Source organism: Colobus angolensis, unplaced genomic scaffold (assembly GCF_000951035.1).
Source record: "Colobus angolensis palliatus isolate OR3802 unplaced genomic scaffold, Cang.pa_1.0 Scaffold15, whole genome shotgun sequence".
Lineage (NCBI taxonomy): Eukaryota > Metazoa > Chordata > Mammalia > Primates > Cercopithecidae > Colobus > Colobus angolensis.
This window is the reverse complement of record NW_012114599.1, coordinates 17,113,868-17,132,317: the sequence shown is the minus strand read 5'-3', so window position 1 is coordinate 17,132,317 and position 18,450 is coordinate 17,113,868. Positions and strand designations below refer to the sequence as shown.

The 18,450-nt window shown below is 35.9% G+C and overlaps 1 protein-coding gene across 1 annotated transcript in view; it reads left to right on the top strand.

Moving 5' to 3' along the window:
• The window catches only part of BIRC6 (baculoviral IAP repeat containing 6), a 266,933-nt gene that overhangs the window by 231,612 nt on the left and 16,871 nt on the right, over positions 1-18,450 (top strand). Inside the window, exons 66-69 of the mRNA XM_011936037.1 lie at positions 6,261-6,406; positions 7,341-7,451; positions 9,987-10,204; positions 17,862-18,023. Coding sequence (XP_011791427.1) covers positions 6,261-6,406; positions 7,341-7,451; positions 9,987-10,204; positions 17,862-18,023 — 637 coding nt within the window. The remainder of the gene's footprint in view (positions 1-6,260; positions 6,407-7,340; positions 7,452-9,986; positions 10,205-17,861; positions 18,024-18,450) is intronic.

Here is an 18,450-nt window from a genome sequence, read left to right as displayed (position 1 = left end):
AAAAAAAAAAAAAGAAAAATAAAAAGAGAAGAAAATAATGTGTTTGATAATTTTAAAACTACATACAATAATATGGATTTTACAGAATTTTCCTACTGTTTTCCTTTTACTCATGTGTTTTCACTCCCCTGAATAATTTGTAATATCCTATGATAGGATATTAGAAGGCAGCATATTTCACTAAGTATCCATAGTATTCTAGTTGTGCCTAATTACTAGATTACCAAAGTAAACTGAGTCTCATTGTGTTTGGTTGTCTCTCTAGTATAAGCAACTTTATAATCACATATATGAAGAGTAGGTCAGCTTTATCCATGTCTGATGTTTTTCTTGCTGTACTAATTGAAGAAGAATTAATAAGGCTAGGTGTGGTGGCTCATGCCTGTAATCCCAGCACTTTGGGAGTCCGAGGCAGGTGGATCACATGAGGTCAGGAATTCAAGACCAGCCTGGCCAACATAGTGAAACCCCATCTCTACTAAAAATACAAAAATCTAGCTAGGCATGATGGTAGGTGCCTGAAATCCCAGCTACTCGGGAGGCTGAGGCGGGAGAATTGCTGGAATCCAGGAGGCGGAGGTTACAGTGAGCCGAGATCCACCATTACACTCCAGTCTGGACAACAAGAGTGAAACTCCGTCTCAGTAAATATATACGTACATACATACATACATACAAAAATAAATAAATAAGATTTTTCTGAAATTTTCTTAATTATTGATGGATGTACTTTTCTACTGTCTTTTCAAGAGATTTGGTATCCACTTTCGTAGAATAGAGGAAGGTGTTGGTGATAAAATGGCATTGCCGTTAGAAGCCCCCTGCTCCCACATATGAACACAGTATTATTTTTCATTTCCTGCATTTAATGTGGTTTAATGTACCCAATGTTTCTAATATCTTTAGCTTCTTTGTCAAGAAGAGATGATTAAAGGGTTTATGCAGCAATACTTGATGTTTAAAGGGTAAGCAAAAACACTCCCCGTTTATGAGTATTGTTCAACATTTTATTTTAGACTGGTGAAAAAGACAGAACTTGGAAGTAACTCTCAGTTATCTCCACTAGTAAAGGGATTTCTGGCATGGATAACATAATACCTTTAATCTGTATATACATGTTACTTTTACTTGAATTTAAATATTATTTTCTGTTGTGAAAATTCTGTTACCCACAAAATAGTCACTTTGAAGATGGGACCCTTTAGCTTTTACATGTTAGTTTTGGTGAAATTCATCTCCTGCTGGTCATTCCAGCTGGTATTATCTTAAGATGAAATTAAAATACAGCCACAGTAGTTTTACTTTTGAATAAATGTGATACCTCATAGCTTCCTTCAAGCAGGAACGAAGGCAGTTTTTTTATATCTGATCTTCTGTGCAGACTTCTGCTGTACTCCAATAAGCAAAAATCATATTTAGTATAGTTGGTGTTTGATGGTTTCACCAAAAATTTGAGAGGGAAATTTACTGTGAATCAAAAAGTCTTATTTGCTATCAGGGCATGACACAAATGACTCTGTGTTCAGTATAAAGTGTTCTGGATATTTAACTTCTCTTTGAACAGCATTGAAGCAAGCATCTTTTATAGCTGTTTTTCTTACCTATCTCAAAGTTTCTTCCTAATGGAAAGTTGTTCATCATACTTTTAAATAACTGAAGTCACTTGTAGAAGTACCCCACTTCCTTTTTATATACCTCAGCAATGGGAGATCACTTGATTTACATCTTTCCAGGCATATTTTCTACCAGACTCTCTTATTTTAACCCCCATAAGCTGGATCTTCTAGTCCTTTAGTTAAAAAAAAAAAAATTCAGTTCCAGTTCCAGCCCTCCTACTTGTGATTTCTGTTGAAAAACACTCCCTTGGTTCTCCTCTTCTACATCTGCTTCTCATACCTAAAAATGAAAACATCCTAATTTCTTAGACAGGTAGCATTAGTTATACTCAAATATTTCTTTAAACGTTTCTGTTTTTGATGGTGGTAAACAAATTCAGTTGTTGTCAGTCTTTTTTCACACAGGTAGGCAAATATTTATTTTAATATCTCTTCTTTGGCTCAGTTGGGTTGTCCCTTGGTAAACTGCTGAAGCATATTATGTCTGGCAACTCTATTTAACAGTAGCATGCAGTACCTTCTGTATGTCTGGTGGTGTTTTATTTGGCCTAAAAATTAGTATATTTGTGTCTAATTAGAAATCAAGATTTTATTTTTAAAGGCTTCTTATAACTATTTTAAGTATTCCCTTCTTTCATTCTCACATACGCTACCAAGACAAGGAGGATTTGTCTTGCAACATTCATTTAAATCATTAAAAATTAAACTAGTACTTCCACTTAGAGATTAAATAAAAACAAAAGGGGATCATAGAATTAAAAACTAAGCTTTAAATTAATCACAGAAAACAAACATTTATTGTATGGAGATCTTTGTCCATTTACTGGTGCATTTCAAGAATTATTTTCGTGCATCCTAGAGATATTAGAAGCAATTTCCTACAGTAATATTTTTATTTACTCTTTCAGTTTACCTATAATCTAAACTATAATTACTGTCAAAGAGCTTTAGAACTGAGGAGTACAGTGTGATCCGTGCTTTTTGGTAAATGTAGAAGTTTCATTCTCTTACAGTTTTAGAATCTTCTTCTGCAGTGCTAATTCTTAATAGTTCTGAATCTACATTTCAGCATGTAGTCTCCAGATAACGTCTTCAAATGGCTCTCCTTTTTAAAATGTTTATTGCAACTTTGCAGTACATTTAGCTTAGATTTAGGAGTGCAAAGGGCTAAAGGGGTCTTGTTTTATCAAGGAAATAGCTGTATTAAGCTGTTTTCGGTTTATGGATTATAAAAGAAAATTCTGGCATGGTGTTTTTAGTCTTACTAATATTCAACTTTATTTGGGCAGTAGATATTGGTAGAGGCAGTTCAATATAATTGAATGTTGAGATATGGGTTTGCTTTTTTGTTTTGTTTTCAGGAGAAAGATTTGCCCATTTTGCTCACATCCTACTTCAGATATGTGTCACAGAGCCAAAGTTTTCTTAACTAATTAGCTATTTAGTTGGAATTCACAGCATAGTGGAAAATGTTTGCAGATAATTCTGTGCAATAGTAGAAACTTCAGTTGCTTCCTCGTATTTCTTCAGGGCAGTGATCACAACCAGATTCAACGTATGCACAAAGCAGCGGATACCATGGTAGCGGCCGTCGCTGATTGCTTTTACCATGTTGGATCCATTGTCAGTCTCAAAGACCTACTTCCAGCTAGGTGCCTTGAACTCAAATAGCTTTTCACACAGACTTCAGGATGTGAGCTAAGGTATGGCCTTTTTTCATGAGCTGGGCCTACATATGGGTTGACAGTAACCTGCAACTTTTATAGAAAAGAGACTACTGGCTATAGTTTAATGTCAGACAATGACTAGTTAGAATCATTGATAGGCAGGTAGTGTGTGTTCTTCATATATTCAAAGTATTCTCACCATTTAGAGATTTTCTGTTTTTTGGTGTGTTTTTGTCAAAGAGACTATTCAAGTAAAAATTTCTCATTAGAACCTGGTGCAAAGGTCTAATATATATCTACTTTATGATTCAACCATTGTCTTCAATATGAAATATATATCATTTCTTTCACACATTTGGTGTAAATAATTTTTTTAAACTTCTGAGGATTCTTGCACAATTATTTTTCTTTTACTTTTTCTTAATTATGGTAAAAAAATAAAATTTTATCATCCTAACCTTGTGCACTATTTTAATAATCTCCTACTAATCTTCTTTTTAAAAGTGGAGTTAGGAAATTGGCATGAATAGAGCTTGAGATTTTGAATCAGTAGCTCCAAAGGTAATCTGCACACTGGGGTGGTAAATACAATAAAGACCTAAATTGGATTAATGCAGTTCACGCTCCATGCTAGAGATTCTTGTTTCTTCAAGGAGAAAATAACCTTTCTGGAAAAAGAGCTTCACTTTCATATCTTCCTTCTCTGCAAGATATGTTTCTTTAAGTGAAATCTTTATTGAGAGTACAGTGGATTAACTCATTGATTATAGACTTAGGAAATGATATTTTATTATGGCTATAATCATAACTGCTTTCTGAAACAACTTACTGTTGTTTTATTATTCAGTGGCCCTGTTACTTAATAATTTTTTCAAGACCTGGTAATAGAGAATCATTTACAACTGGAGAGGAAGAGTCCTTGTAAATTCAAAGTGGGTACTGTCAAGCAGCTTATGCACTTCTCTTCATTCTCAGTGTTCGACACTGATTGTTAATAGCTATTGACAAATGCAGAAGTTGGTAATCTGAGTTACTCTGCCAGAATCATATCTTTATTAAGAAGTGACTCACTGTTAAACTACAGTCTCACCTTAATTCATAGCTATAAAAGACACAGTATAGTAGTTGACTGTAGCAGTAAAATTCTCTGATACTTCAGTCTTCAGACATACACTATACTCTCCTTATATATACAAAAACATGTATTCAGATACATGTACACAGATGACAGTTGATGACTGAAATGATGTACAGTGTAACATCTGCCAAGTCATTTCCTGAGTGGTAAAGGAAAGTGGCTATGTGTTCTCTGACTTCTTATAGCTCAGGGAAGATAAGAAGAGACCACAGGAGAAAAGGCAGTCATTCAGTGACGTATTCTACCCTTCAGTTAAGTCAAGTGACATAAGTTTTTACCTTCTAGTTAAACATCTCTGTAGAAACTAGTTTTCGTTTACACGTTATAGGAACTAAATTCAAAACACATGCATGATACTATTTTCATTTATTCTTCCTACCCACTTGAGTGGCTTCTTAGTTTACTATTTATCTACCTTAAGGATTGAATTGCTTCTGAGCAGATTTTTGTTTTTGTGACAAGGAAAGGTTCATTTGTATGTAGATGACATAGTATTATTTGTTAAGGATTCTTCTTCTTTTTTTTTCTTTTTTGAGATGGGGTTTCACCCTTGGTTGCCCAGGCTGGAGTGCAATGGCATGATCTCTCGGCTCACTGCAACCTCCGCCTCCCGGGTTCAAGTGATTCTCCTGCCTCAGCCTCCCGAGTAGCTGGGATTACAGGCATGCACTACCATGCCCAGCTAATTTTGCATTTTTGGTAGAGATGGGGTTTCTCCATGTTGTTCAGGGTGGTCTTGAACTCCCAGCCTCAGGTGATCCGCCCGCCTTGGCCTCCCAAAGTGTTGGGATTACAGGCATGAGCCACCGTGCCCAGCCTATTTGTTAAGGATTCTTCTACTGTCTGTTATTCTTTTTATAGTTTTCTAAGGCTCCATGACCACTTTGTGAGATCGTATTTTAATATAATGACCCTTTTTAGGTAGGTGTACAACTGAAAAAATAAGCGATGTATAGTTTAGATCAGACCTTAGCATAAATATTTTTAACACTTTTATTTATATATGATTTTAGTTTGTTTCAAATGATCTATTTAAGGAATTATAAAGATGTAGATTTTTAAAGTTCTAAGCAGTAGTGTAAAGATGTTTATTATGTGAATAACATGCTGAGAGTTGGAATAGAGAAAAGGAAATAATGTTTAGTTGTGTTCAGTGACTTGTATTAAACTACTAGTACATTTATCTAGAAAATTTAAATAAAAATTTAATGTCCTATATACTTAAACTTTGCTGTAATACATCCTATTGTGATAACAATTTGAAATGAAATTGGATACATTTTAGATCCTGATAGGAAATGACAGAATAATATCTTTAAAATGAATATGCCCTAAAACTTAGTATTTCATTAAAAGATCCATTGTATAGAAATACATTGTATTAAGACACCCAGTAATTTTACTCTACATTTTACTCTAAAATATGTTTTTTTCCTTAGAAATTTAATTCTGAGTGAAATACAAATAGTATTAAAATTTAAAAACTGCTTGTGGTCCTTTAATTCTCAAATATTTTAGGTATATAAGTGATTTCTCTCTCTGAGTATTTATAATTAGATGTGTTTTTAAAAGTGTGTCTCTAAGGACATCAGGTATCTGGGTCTTGTACCGGATGACATTTGTATAATGTCTGTCTCTTGTCTGATTTTATGTTAGAAGGGAAAACCTACCCATAACTTTATTAACCAATGGCTTCAAAAGCAAGTTAATACAGATCATGTGTGTGACAAATGCACACTCTCATTTCTATATTTTGCCAGTATTATTGATTTGTGGAGGTGTTTTAGTCGTAAAATCTTAATTTTCCTTGCATTTCTTTCCATATTAAAAAAAATTCAGATCTAAAAGGGAAAATGTTAAAACAGGAGTAAAACCAGATGCATCTGATCAAGAACCAGAAGGACTTACTCTTTTGGTACCAGACATCCAAAAGACTGCTGAGATAGTTTATGCAGCCACCACCAGTTTGCGGCAAGCAAATCAAGGTACAAAACTTTTCCTATTATGCTACTTTTCATTTGATTTAAAGATGTTTCATTCACTTACTGAAAACTGCCTTTCTCTTTTTGCTTTATGTTAATGATTTTAAAGCAAGTTCATTTACCTAAAAATTTTGTTCTCTGTTAGGTTTTATTCTTTATCTGATTTCAATCATGTATAGTCTAATTTTAAAATATTTCTGCTATATATGATTGCTAAGTTTAGTAGGCTGAGAACATACATCATAAATATTTCTTCCCACTGAAATTCATGAAATTGAAAAATGCCTTTGTATTAGATAGAATATAGTACATTAAGACTATGTATGAGAATTTAGCTTAAATTGATATTTTTGGCCAGCACAGTGACTCACACCTTTAATCCCAGCACTTTGGGAGGACTAAGTGGGTAGATAACCTGAGCTCATGAGTTCAGGATCAGCTTGGGCAACATGGTGAAACCCCGTGTCTACGAAATACATGAAAAATTAGCTGGGCATAGTGGCATGTGTCTGTAGTCCCGGCTACCTGGAAGGCTGAAGTGGAAGAATTACCTTAGCCTGGGGAGGTGAGGTTGCAGTTAGCTGTCATTGCACCACTGTACTCCAAGCCTGGGAGATAGAGAGAGAGGTAGAGAGAGAGAGAGAGAGAGAGAGAGAGAGAGAGAGAGAGAGAGAGAGAGATTTTCCTATGTTAGCTGAAGACAGTGATCTGAATTATCTATTGTTTCACTTCTGCTTTTCATAAAGATGATTATGTTGTTTGCTTTATTATGTTTATGAAATAGAAATTTGTTATTCTCAGAGTGGTTGTAATAAGACAATTGGGAAGAAGTTGACAATTTTTTGGAATTCAAAATTTGAACTCTAGAGGTGAATTGTTTTTAGTTTTTTTTTTAAATGTATACTTACGTTATTTATCTTGAAATATTAAATAACAGAAAAAAAACTAGGTGAATACTCCAAGAAGGTGGCTATGAAACCCAAACCTTTGTCAGTATTAAAGTCACTTGAAGAAAAATATGTGGCTGTTATGAAGAAATTACAGTTTGGTAAGATGAAGTTTTTGATTTGCTTAAGATCTCACTTTCCATTTTTTAACAGTGCTTTTGAAATGTGTTTTAGCAAATTAAAGATTTTAAAAATTGCTTGTAACATGAATTTTACTTCATACATGTCAACATTTTTTATCATCTTTGTCTCTTGAATTTATGTCTATATTTTTAGTTATAAACTGTGACTTCAATAGGACTGTAATAGCCTAGAAAAAATGAAATCAAAGACAAGTGTCTACAAAACAGGCAGAAAATGTTTTTCCTTATTTACTTCTTCATTTCTGTACATCCTGGCCTGAAGGAAGCCAAGACCCGAAATTTTGAACTAAGTCTGTTACTCTTGCCATTTTAGATTGCCTTGCAATTCACTTTTAGAAAATGTAGTTACACGTAGTTCAGTTCTAGCTTTTCCCATTCCAAAACTCTTGACAAGTAAGAACTGGCAAAAAGATCGTATCAGTACCCTTTATATGGTACTGATTTATGAGAAAACACTTACATACCAAATTTTGATGACCATTATTAACTATTATTGTCTGTGCTGCTTTTTCATCCTTGAGAAACAACCCAAAAATCTTGGACTGTCTTTTTTTAAATGCTAAAGTAGGATTCAGAAAACAGATTTTTGTCCTATTGTCTTTGAAACCTCATTATAAATCATTTAGCTTTTGCTCTGCTTACCTTTCAGGTTTGCCATAAAGAGCACAAGAGATAATATATATGAAAGTGATTTATACTTTTATTAGAGTTTTGGTCAGTGTCTAATGATTTTACAGCCTTTTTCCTGACTCAGCTTGGCAATCTAGTCTGTTAACTTCACTCTAACTTGGTTTTTAAATAATAAATATTTTATTGAATTTTTTTATTGAAAATTCCTTTGTGCATTAAAGTACTAAAACCAAATACCTTATTTAGTTTATATGTATTTAACAATTACCAAAGTTTTTTATGGCTAATAGTTCTGTATTACAAATTGTCACATAAATTACCACTATAACTTATTTGCTTTAAAAAACTGACCTGGCCGGGCATGGTGGCTTACACCTCTACTCCTGCACTTCAGGAGGCCAAGGTGGGCGGATCACGAGGTCGGGAGTTTGAGATCAGCATGACCAACGTGGTGAAACCCCATCTCTATTAAAAATACAAAAATTAGCTGGGTGTGGTGGCAGGTGCCTGTAATCCCAGCTACTCATGAAGCCGAGGCAGGAGAATCATTTGAATCCGGGAGGTGGAGGTTGCAGTGAGCTGAGACATTCCAGTCTGGGTGACAGAGCAAGACTCCGTCTCAAAAAAAAAATCTGACCTTTATTATCTCACTGTTTACATAGGTCAGGAATTCAGAAAAAGCCATAGTGCCTGTTATGACCTTGTCTTAGAAAGTGTACACCATCACTCACTAAGTCCAGCCAACACTCAAGGGGAGGGGAAGAGGGTCAGAAAAGAATTTGCAGACATATGTTTGTGTATGTGTGTTTCTGTTGGACATAAATATTTTATTGGGCTTTAGATTTCATTCCACTTCCTAGGTCATCAAAAATATGTCAGCCAATGGCTTTTAAAAATATGTGGCATTGTTCTTTACTTGAAAGCGTTTAGTCACATTTCATGTCTACAAATTCTTTAACTAGTTCTTTCAATCCGGAAAGTTTCATTTCATGAACATGAATGTGTTTATGGATCCTTATGTGTGAGAGATTCTGGTTTAAAGTTACTACCTGTCAGAAATTTAGAATCGTATGTCCAGAGCCCTTCATTAATGTTAGCTAGCTAGAAGAGTTCTCTCATACTACATAAAATCATAAACTCTCCAAGTATGTGACTTTAAACATAATCAAGTTTGCTCCCCATTGGCTTTCAAAATATGTCTGAAAACATACAAATTTTCAGTTGATGCTCTTTTAAGAAACTGCATTTTCAACCATATGTATCAAATATTTTCTAGTATCATTCTTTTACAACTTGATACTTACTAACTGCCTAATATTCCATAATATGATTGGCTGCCATTTGTTTAACCAGTAAGTGGAGCTTTAGGTTGTTTCTAGTTTTTAAATATCATATGCAACATCTCAATGGCTGTCATTACCTGTAAATATTTGTGCATATCCAGGATTCTATAGGACGAATTAACAGAAGAGAAATTATTGATTAAAACAGGCTGTGCATGTTTTATCAAGTAGCCATTGTCTTTGATTGAATCATTAAAAAAAAAATCTTTGAGTTAATAGACCCTGTCCTCTACATGATACAAAAATTTTCCACTGGGCATAGTAATGGGCCCATTTCTTGCATCTGGTAGATTGTTTTTTATAAAAGTTAAAATGTATCCCTGTAGCATGTGAAAGACAACAGTCCATCCATCTGGCAGTGCTAATATATAGGTGTTATGTAAACATTTACACTTCTGCTATTCTTCCATGGTTGGAAGTTCTCTTCAGTTGGGTGAGAGAAGGACTAGTGATTATTTGTGATTTTTGTCATTATAACAGTTTTTTCCAGTTCTGGTTTTATTTTTTCTTCTCCTTTTAGATACATTTGAAATGGTTTCTGAAGATGAAGATGGGAAATTGGGATTTAAAGTCAATTACCACTACATGTCTCAGGTGAAAAATGCTAATGATGCGAACAGTGCTGCCAGAGCTCGCCGTCTTGCCCAGGAAGCTGTGACACTTTCAACCTCACTGCCTCTGTCTTCATCCTCTAGTGTGTTTGTACGCTGTGATGAGGAGCGACTTGACATCATGAAGGTAAAAAATAATGATAACGAAGCATTCTCCCTTATCTCCTTGGCTCATCTGATTACTCAAATATTTATACAAAACTAGAAATATTATACAAATAAATTATACAAAACACTAGAAATTTTGGTGACCATTTTAAACTGCAGTGAAAGGAGCCCCCCCACCCCACTCCTTTTGTTTTGGTGACAGGGTCTCACTGTTGCCCAAGCTGTATGTAGTACAGTGATGTGATCACAGCTCACTGCAGCCTCCATAAAGAGCCCTTTTCTAATGTTAGTTCAGAGTGTGTGGATCACACTGCTGTTGAAAATAAAAATTTAGAAAATATCAAAAGAGCCATCATCCTTGAGCAAAGATTGTATGAAGCTGGTCACAGTATCAAAGGATTTAATGCTGATCAGTTAAAAAATGTTACAGGATTTCCGTTTTGTCGTCCACGATACTTCTCTCCTATTTTGTAGTGTCACTCTTCAAAACTTAATCATTTTCTTTCTTTTCTAGGAAATTTATGTTTTTTTAAATTCCTAAGATCTGTGAATTATGGGTAATACAATAATATATAATCACTACTTTTATGTTTAACACATGATAATCTGGCCTTAAATTCCAAGAGTCTGCTGCATCAAGAAAATGTTTAACGTTTAACCTGAAAAAGAAAATTTTATTTTTCTTTATATTTATGATTTAATTCATGGGTTAAGCATTTGTCTTCCATAGATACACAGATAAAACTATTGGCTCATTGACTTGTAGAAAGTTTTATTTGTTTGCTTGCTCCTTTTGATTTTTTGGATAGGCTTATGCCTGTAATCCCAGCACTTTGGGAGGCCGAGGTAGGCAGATCTCTTGAGGTCAGGAGTTCCAGACCAGCCTGGCCAACATGGTGAAACCCCGTCTCTACTAAAAATACAAAAATTAGCTGGGTGTGGTGGCAGGCACCTGTAATCCCAGTAGTTGGCAGGCTGCGTCTGGGGAATCACTTGAACCTGGGAGGCGGAGGTTGCAGTGAACTGAGATCTTGTCACTGCACTCCAGCCTGGGCGGCAGAGTGAGACTCCATCTCAAAAAAAAAAAGAAAAGAAAAAGGGTATGCTGGCTCATGCCTGTAATCCTGGCATTTTGGGAGGCCAAGGTGGGCAGATCAGTTGTGGTCGGGAGTTTGAGAACAGCCTGGCTGATATGGTAAAATGTCATCTCTACTAAAAATACAAAAAACTAGCCGGGCGAGGTGGCGGGCGCCTGTAGTCCCAGCTACTCCGGAGGCTGAGGCAGGAGAATGGCGTAAACCCGGGAGGCGGAGCTTGCAGTGAGCTGAGATCCGGCCACTGCACTCCAGCCTGGCGACAGAGCAAGACTCTGTCTCAAAAAAAAAAAAAAAAAAAAAGTAGGAAGATGCATTCCTATTTACAAAAAAGCTGACCAAAAGATAAAAATCATCTCATATGACCATAAACCTTTTAAAATTAGATTTAGAAGAGTAATCTCTTTTTTCAGAGGTATTTTGGATACTTTGATGGAATTTCAGTGGTAAATTCAGTGCTGAGTATTCAGTGTTTTAAAATCTAGAAGAGAAGAATTTCAAAAGGTACAGCCTGCCTCAGATATGTGGTTGCAAATTATCATTAGCTCAAATCATAAAACTAGAATTAGTGTTTTGGGTTTGTTGCAAAAGATTTGACCAGAGGCAGAACTTTCTTTGGAAGAACAAACAACAGGTTTTCTATAAGTGAGTAGGGAAGAAGAAATAGCAACGTTGACTTTACTTGAGACACTGTAACTTGAATAGAGTGTAAGTGTAAAATATTAAGATGTATTTAGGAAAATAATTCTCAAGGCTTCATTGCATAGAGAAGAGGGTCAGGGCTTGGGAGTCTTAAATTAATAGTCTTTTACCATCATACTTACCTATGTGTTCCATGGTACACACAATTGTGGACTTATTTTTCAAGTTTACACACTGTTAGCATTTAACCTTAGGTCCTGTATCTACAGTTAGGTATGAGGATACATATCTGCCTCAAGATATGTATTAGTCTCAAGAATTGTTAGTCTCAAGAATGCTCTAAAGCAGGGCTGTCCAATGTTTTGGCTTCCCTGGGCCACTTTGGAAGAAGAATAATTGTCTTGGGCCACACGAAAATTCTTTAACACAGACAATATAGCTAATGAGCTTTAAAAAAAAAATAGCCAAAAAATCTCATAATATTTTTTAAAACTTGACAATTTTGTTTTGGGCTGCATTCAAAGCCATCCTGGGCTGCATGTGGCCTGCGGGTTGCACAAGCTTGCACTAAAGGTCAAATGGTATATGTATGACAGCACTTTGAATAATACACAAAACTTTACAGATACAACTCTTTTTAAATTATTAATCAACTACCTGTTGAATGAATTAACGTATTTTGCGTTCTTGCTTTCACAGAACATTGAAAGAGTAGTAAGGAGACAGACCTTTCTGCATTTACAAGAACCACCTATGCCGGGCTTGGTAGCTCACGCCTGTAATCCCAGCATTTTGGGAGGCTGAGACAGGTGGATCACCTGAGGTCGGGAGTTTGAGACCAGCCTGACCAACATGGAGAAACCCTGTCTCTACTAAAAATAGAAAATTAGCTGGGTGTGATGGCACATGCCTATAATCTCAGCTACTCAGGAGGCTGAGGGAGGAGAAGTGCTTGAACCCGGGAGGCGGAGGTTGCACTGAGCCCAGATTGCGCCATTGCACTCCAGCCTGGGCTACAGGAGCAAAACTCTGTCTTAAAAAAAAAAAAAAAAAAGAACCACCTATCCACCTGTTACCCAAATCTGTTGGCCATTATATAAAATTGTTAAAAATTTAGAAAATCTGATGAGTATATTTTATGTTGATAGTGTATATGCCAGAAGAACACATGTGATATGGCCCAGTTTTATTTTTATTACAAGAGTAGTTACAGGTCAGATTAAGTGTCACCAGTTCTCTCCCTGCTAAGTGAGTAAGTATCTAATGTTATCTTTATATTTTGAGGAACCCTGGGAAGCCTGAATACTCTTTTAGGGGGTCTGTTTGTGTGAGGCTAGATTTGATCCATATACTTGAATCAAAGGAGTATATTGCAACTAGTTAAATGTAGAGGCAGATAATTAAATCAAGGTCTCTTCTGTTAAGCTGTTTTGCATTTTCAGAATTTAGAAAGAAATATACAAAAATTTGAAATAGTACCACTTTTCTTTACTAAAAATAGTTATTTTAGTAAAAATAGAACTAGCATATGATCTGTCAGTCCCACTATTGAAAATACATCCAAGGGAAAGAAAATCAGAATCTTGAAGAGATATTTGCACTGCTATTTATTGCAGCACTGTACAGAATAGCCAAGATACAGAATCAACTTAGCGGCCATCAACAGGTGAATGGATAAATAAAACATGGTTATTTATACACAGTGGAATACTATTCAGCCATGAAAAGGACGAGATCCTTCCTTTCATAGCAACATAGTCCCTGGCGGGACATTATGTTAAGTGAAATACATCAAGCATTGAAGGATAAATACTGCATGTTCTCACTCATGTAGAAGCTAAAAAAATTTATCTCAATCAACGTGGAGAGTAGAATAGTGGTACTAAAGGCTGGGAGGGAAAGGTACAGAGGAGGGAATAGGGAGAGGTTGGTTAATGGATACACAATTACAGCTAGATAGGAGGAATAGGTTCTGCTATTGTATAGCACAGTAGGGTGACTATAGTAAATAAAAATTGTATTTTGTCAAACAGCTAGAAGAGAGGATGTTGAATGTTACCAACACTGACAGGTTTGAGGTGATGGATACAATAATTACCCTATTTTGATCATTGCACATTGTATACACATATTGAAATATCACACTGTACCCCCATAAATATGTACAACTATGTGCTAATTAAAAATATTTTACTTTTAAAATAATTTAATATTCATTAAAATGTTATTTGTGTTGACATATAATGGGTGCTGGTCCATTTTGCATTATGAAAAAGTTATAATGCCATACAAATTTGAATCACATCTGAAGATGCCAATTTGTTTTAACAGACCAACCCTTAGGGTTTTGTCTGGAGACATATAAAACTGAGATATTTTGACATGATAGCATTATGTTTTTACTTCTCATTAGGACAGTTTGTTTTTAAGCACTCTTTTTTTTCTCTCTCTTTTTTTTTCAAAATGAAACAAGTTTATTTTCTCCAATAACTTCTGTAAATTACAAAGACAAAATACTAAACTACAGCATATAACTTTTCAATATTTAACCGGAATACTCGTAATGAATACGCATCTGGAAACAAGATAAAAGGCTACACCTCGTCAGGCATCCTACAAAAATATCTCAAGTTTTATATACTCTGCAGCATTTCTATTAAGCACTCTTTTTTCAGTTCTGTTGATGCTTTTTTCCTTTGTCAGGTTTGTTTAAGCATCTTAAACACGTGGCATGGAAGACCAGAAGAGAAGTGGAATCCTCAGACCTCAAGCTTTTTGCAAGTAAACAAAATTTCTCTGACATTTTCACTTAAGAAATAAAGAACTGTGTAGTATTTTTAAAAATTTTTAGTGACCAAGAATACAGTAAACCCAAAAAAAGATAGATTATAAGAAATACATATTAAATAGCTTATAGGTGAGAAATTAGCATAGTGGAGTCTCATCTTATGTGTAATCTAAAATCTCAAGTTGGGACATAAAACAAAAATAGAGTTTAGCCAAAACTCCCTTCAAAAAAAATACCAGGCCAGACGCAGTGCCCGCTGTTTTCTTTGTTTCTTGATTTCGGTTCCTGAACAGATTATGAGAGCCTCTTATAGTTGTGCAGATGCTAACATGAAACTAAAAAAGGAGAGGGGGTCAGATGTGTTGGCACAGCACTTTGGGAGGCTGAGATGGGTGGATCATTTGAGGTCAGGAGTTCGAGACCAGCTTGACCAACATGGTGAGACCCCCATCTCTACTAAAAATACAAAATACAATTAGCCAGACGAGGTGTTGTATGCCTATAATCCCAGCTAGTAGGAGGCCGAGGCAGGAGAATCGCTGGAACCTGGGAGGAGGAGGTTGCATTGAGCTGAGATCACGGCACTCTACTCTAGCCTGGGTGACAGAGGGAGACTCTATCTGAAAAATAAAAAGCAATCAATAAAAAGGAGAGGGACAGTAAATTTGGCCTGTCAATAAAAGTCTTTACTCTGAAAATATCAACAAATTGACTCAAATCAGTGAGCCTACATTATGGATTGAAAATAAATACTGATTATTATTATATCAATGTAAATATATATATATATAATATATGTTTTTATGTTAATTACCAATTGATTTTTGACTCAGATTCTAAGAAAACACTTTAGCCTGGTAAAAGTAAAATAAATACTATTTTTTGGTTTGATCCAAATAGCTTTTTAAGTGAAGTTCTGTTGATCAGACAATTCATGCTGGCTGCTTTTTTGCATGCCTCTAATATACTTATAGAAATTATTTTTAGTGCAGAATTGATTTTGTTCTGTAGTTTAAAGTTTATTTAATTCTCTCATTCATCCTGTAACACAAGTAGATCTGATGGCCATTTTACAGATGATGAAAATATAGGTTCTAAATGTACAGATAACTATACTGTGATCCCTATGACTTCAAATATTTTACACTGTTTCTCAAGCCTAAAGTTTTATTTTATAATACTGAAAAATCAGATTTTTTTAAAAGAGGAAATCCTTCATCCCAAGGGTTTACTGTTTCTCTGCTTATTTCCTGCCTCTAGTAAAGTGTAGTGTGCATTAAAATGACTGTCCAGTTCAGACAATCCAGGGGTCCAGAAATTTCCTAAAATGTGTATTATCGCTATTAAATAGCTAAGTTCACTATTGAAAAATAAAGTGGTATTTATGCTCTTCCAAAAAGGTAATGTCTGCTGGGCCACCCAGTGGTAAGATAACCCATGTCATAAAGTATTTTTTGAATTTAATTGCAGGAAGTATTGGTCTCTGATAATGAATCTTTTGTTGTTACTCTTATCAAATACAAACTTTATATTTTTCTCTCTTAGCAGACAATAAATTATAGCCACATTTGTTTCTCAGATGTAATTTTTTGTTCCTTTTTTCTGGTACACAAAACCCTCATTCTTTTTTGTTTAACTTTTAAGTTCAGGGGTTCCACTGCAGGTTTGTTACATGGGTAAACTCACGTCACAAGGGTTTGCTATACAGATTATTTTGTCACCCAAGTACTAAGCTTAGTACACGGTAGTTTTATTTTTTTATCTTTTTTCTTTCTCTTTTTCTTTTCTTTTTTTTTTTTTTTTGGAACAGGGTCTCACTCTGTGGCCCAGGCTGGGCACCATCTTGGCTCACTACAACCTCTGCGTCTCGGGTTGAAGCTATCCTTCCACCTTAGCCTCCTGAGTAGCTGAGATCACAGACACGCACCACCACACCTGGCTAATTTTTGTAGTTTTAGTAGTGACAGGGTTTCACCATGCTGACCAGGATGGCCTTGAGCCCCTGATCTCAAGTGATCTGTCTGCCTCAGCCTCCCAAAGTGTTAGGATTACAGGCGTTAGCCAACGCGCCCAGCCGGTAGTTATTTTTTTCTGATCTTTTCCCTCCTCCCACCTTTCGCTGTCAAATAGGCATCTGCAAAACATTTTATGCTTCCTTTAGTGAGCTTTACTTTGCTGTTTTAAACAAAATAGGCTGTGAATCTAAAGTTATTTTTAGATTACTCTAACTGCCTGAGATCTATAAAATCATACTGTGTATCAAAGGAGATGAGGTTAAATAAATAATGAGTCCTTTTTTATAAATTTGTATTGGATATTTAATTTCTTTCTGTGCTTTTGTACAAAAATGCAATTATACCCTACTTATATTAACAGAAGAGGACAGTTATTTAAGAGGGAAGAGGACAGTAACTAACAACTATGCCTTGGAAAGTTATCTCAGAAGTGTCAGTAAATGTGAGATCTCTGGCTGGGCGAGGTGACTCATGCCTGTAATTTCAGCACTTTGGGAGGCAGGCAGATTACTTGAGGCCTGGAGTTCAAGAACAGACTGGCCAATATGGAGAAACCCATCTCTACTAAAAATACAAAAATTTGTGGGATGGGGTCACAGGCACCTGTAACCCCAGCTACTCGGGAGGCTGAGGCAGGAGAATTGCTTGAACCCGGGAGGCAGAGGTTGCAGTGAGCTGAGATTGCACCACTGCACTCCAGCCTGGGCCACAGAGTGAGATTGTCTCAACAAAAAAAAGAAAACTGTTCTTATTTCGGCTGGGCACAGTGGCTCAAGCCTGTAATCCCAGCGCTTAGGGAGGCTGAGGCAAACGGATCACTTGAGGCTAGGAGTTTGAGACCAGCCTGGACAACAGGGGGAAACCTATCTCTACTAAAAATACAAAAATTAACCGGGCATGTTGGCAGGTGCCTGTGATCCCAGCTATTCAGGAGGCTGAGGCAGGAGAATTGCTTGAACTCAGGAGGCGGAGGTTGCAGTGAGCTGAGATCGTGCCACTACCCTCCAGTCTGGGTGACAGAGTGGGACTCCATCTCCAAAAACGAAGATTGTTCTTATTTCATGTTGGATTGTATTTTTCTAAATATCAATGTTTAGGAATATTAACATAGGCTTTTGTATGTTTATATATATCCAGGTTCTAATAACTGGTCCAGCGGACACCCCTTACGCAAATGGCTGCTTTGAGTTTGATGTGTATTTTCCTCAAGATTATCCCAGTTCACCTCCTCTTGTGAATCTAGAGACAACTGGTGGTCATAGCGTGCGATTCAATCCAAACCTTTATAATGATGGCAAGGTAATTTAATTGCAGTCTTTTGTTTCAAATGCCAATGATTGTATACAAAGGTTCTTTGTAATTTGAAGAAAAATTTTGCTTTAGTTACTTGCTTTCTAAGAGGGCATGGGTTTCTTTGTACTTCTCTTCCCTACATCCAGATTAGCTTAAGGAATAGAAGAGAAGAAACTGAAAAGAGCAGAAACAGTTAAGTGTTAAGAAGCACTTACAGTCTTAAGAAGTTACTCAGGGACTTAACGTCAAGTTCTATGATACACACTATTATGAACTTATTTTAAGGTGTACCTTATATTCAAGTGTTTTTACATTTTCTTGTATTAAAAGTAGGAAGATGCGTCCGGGCGCGGTGGCTCAAGCCTGTAATCCCAGCACTTTGGGAGGCCGAGACGGGCGGATCACGAGGTCAGGAGATCGAGACCATCCTGGC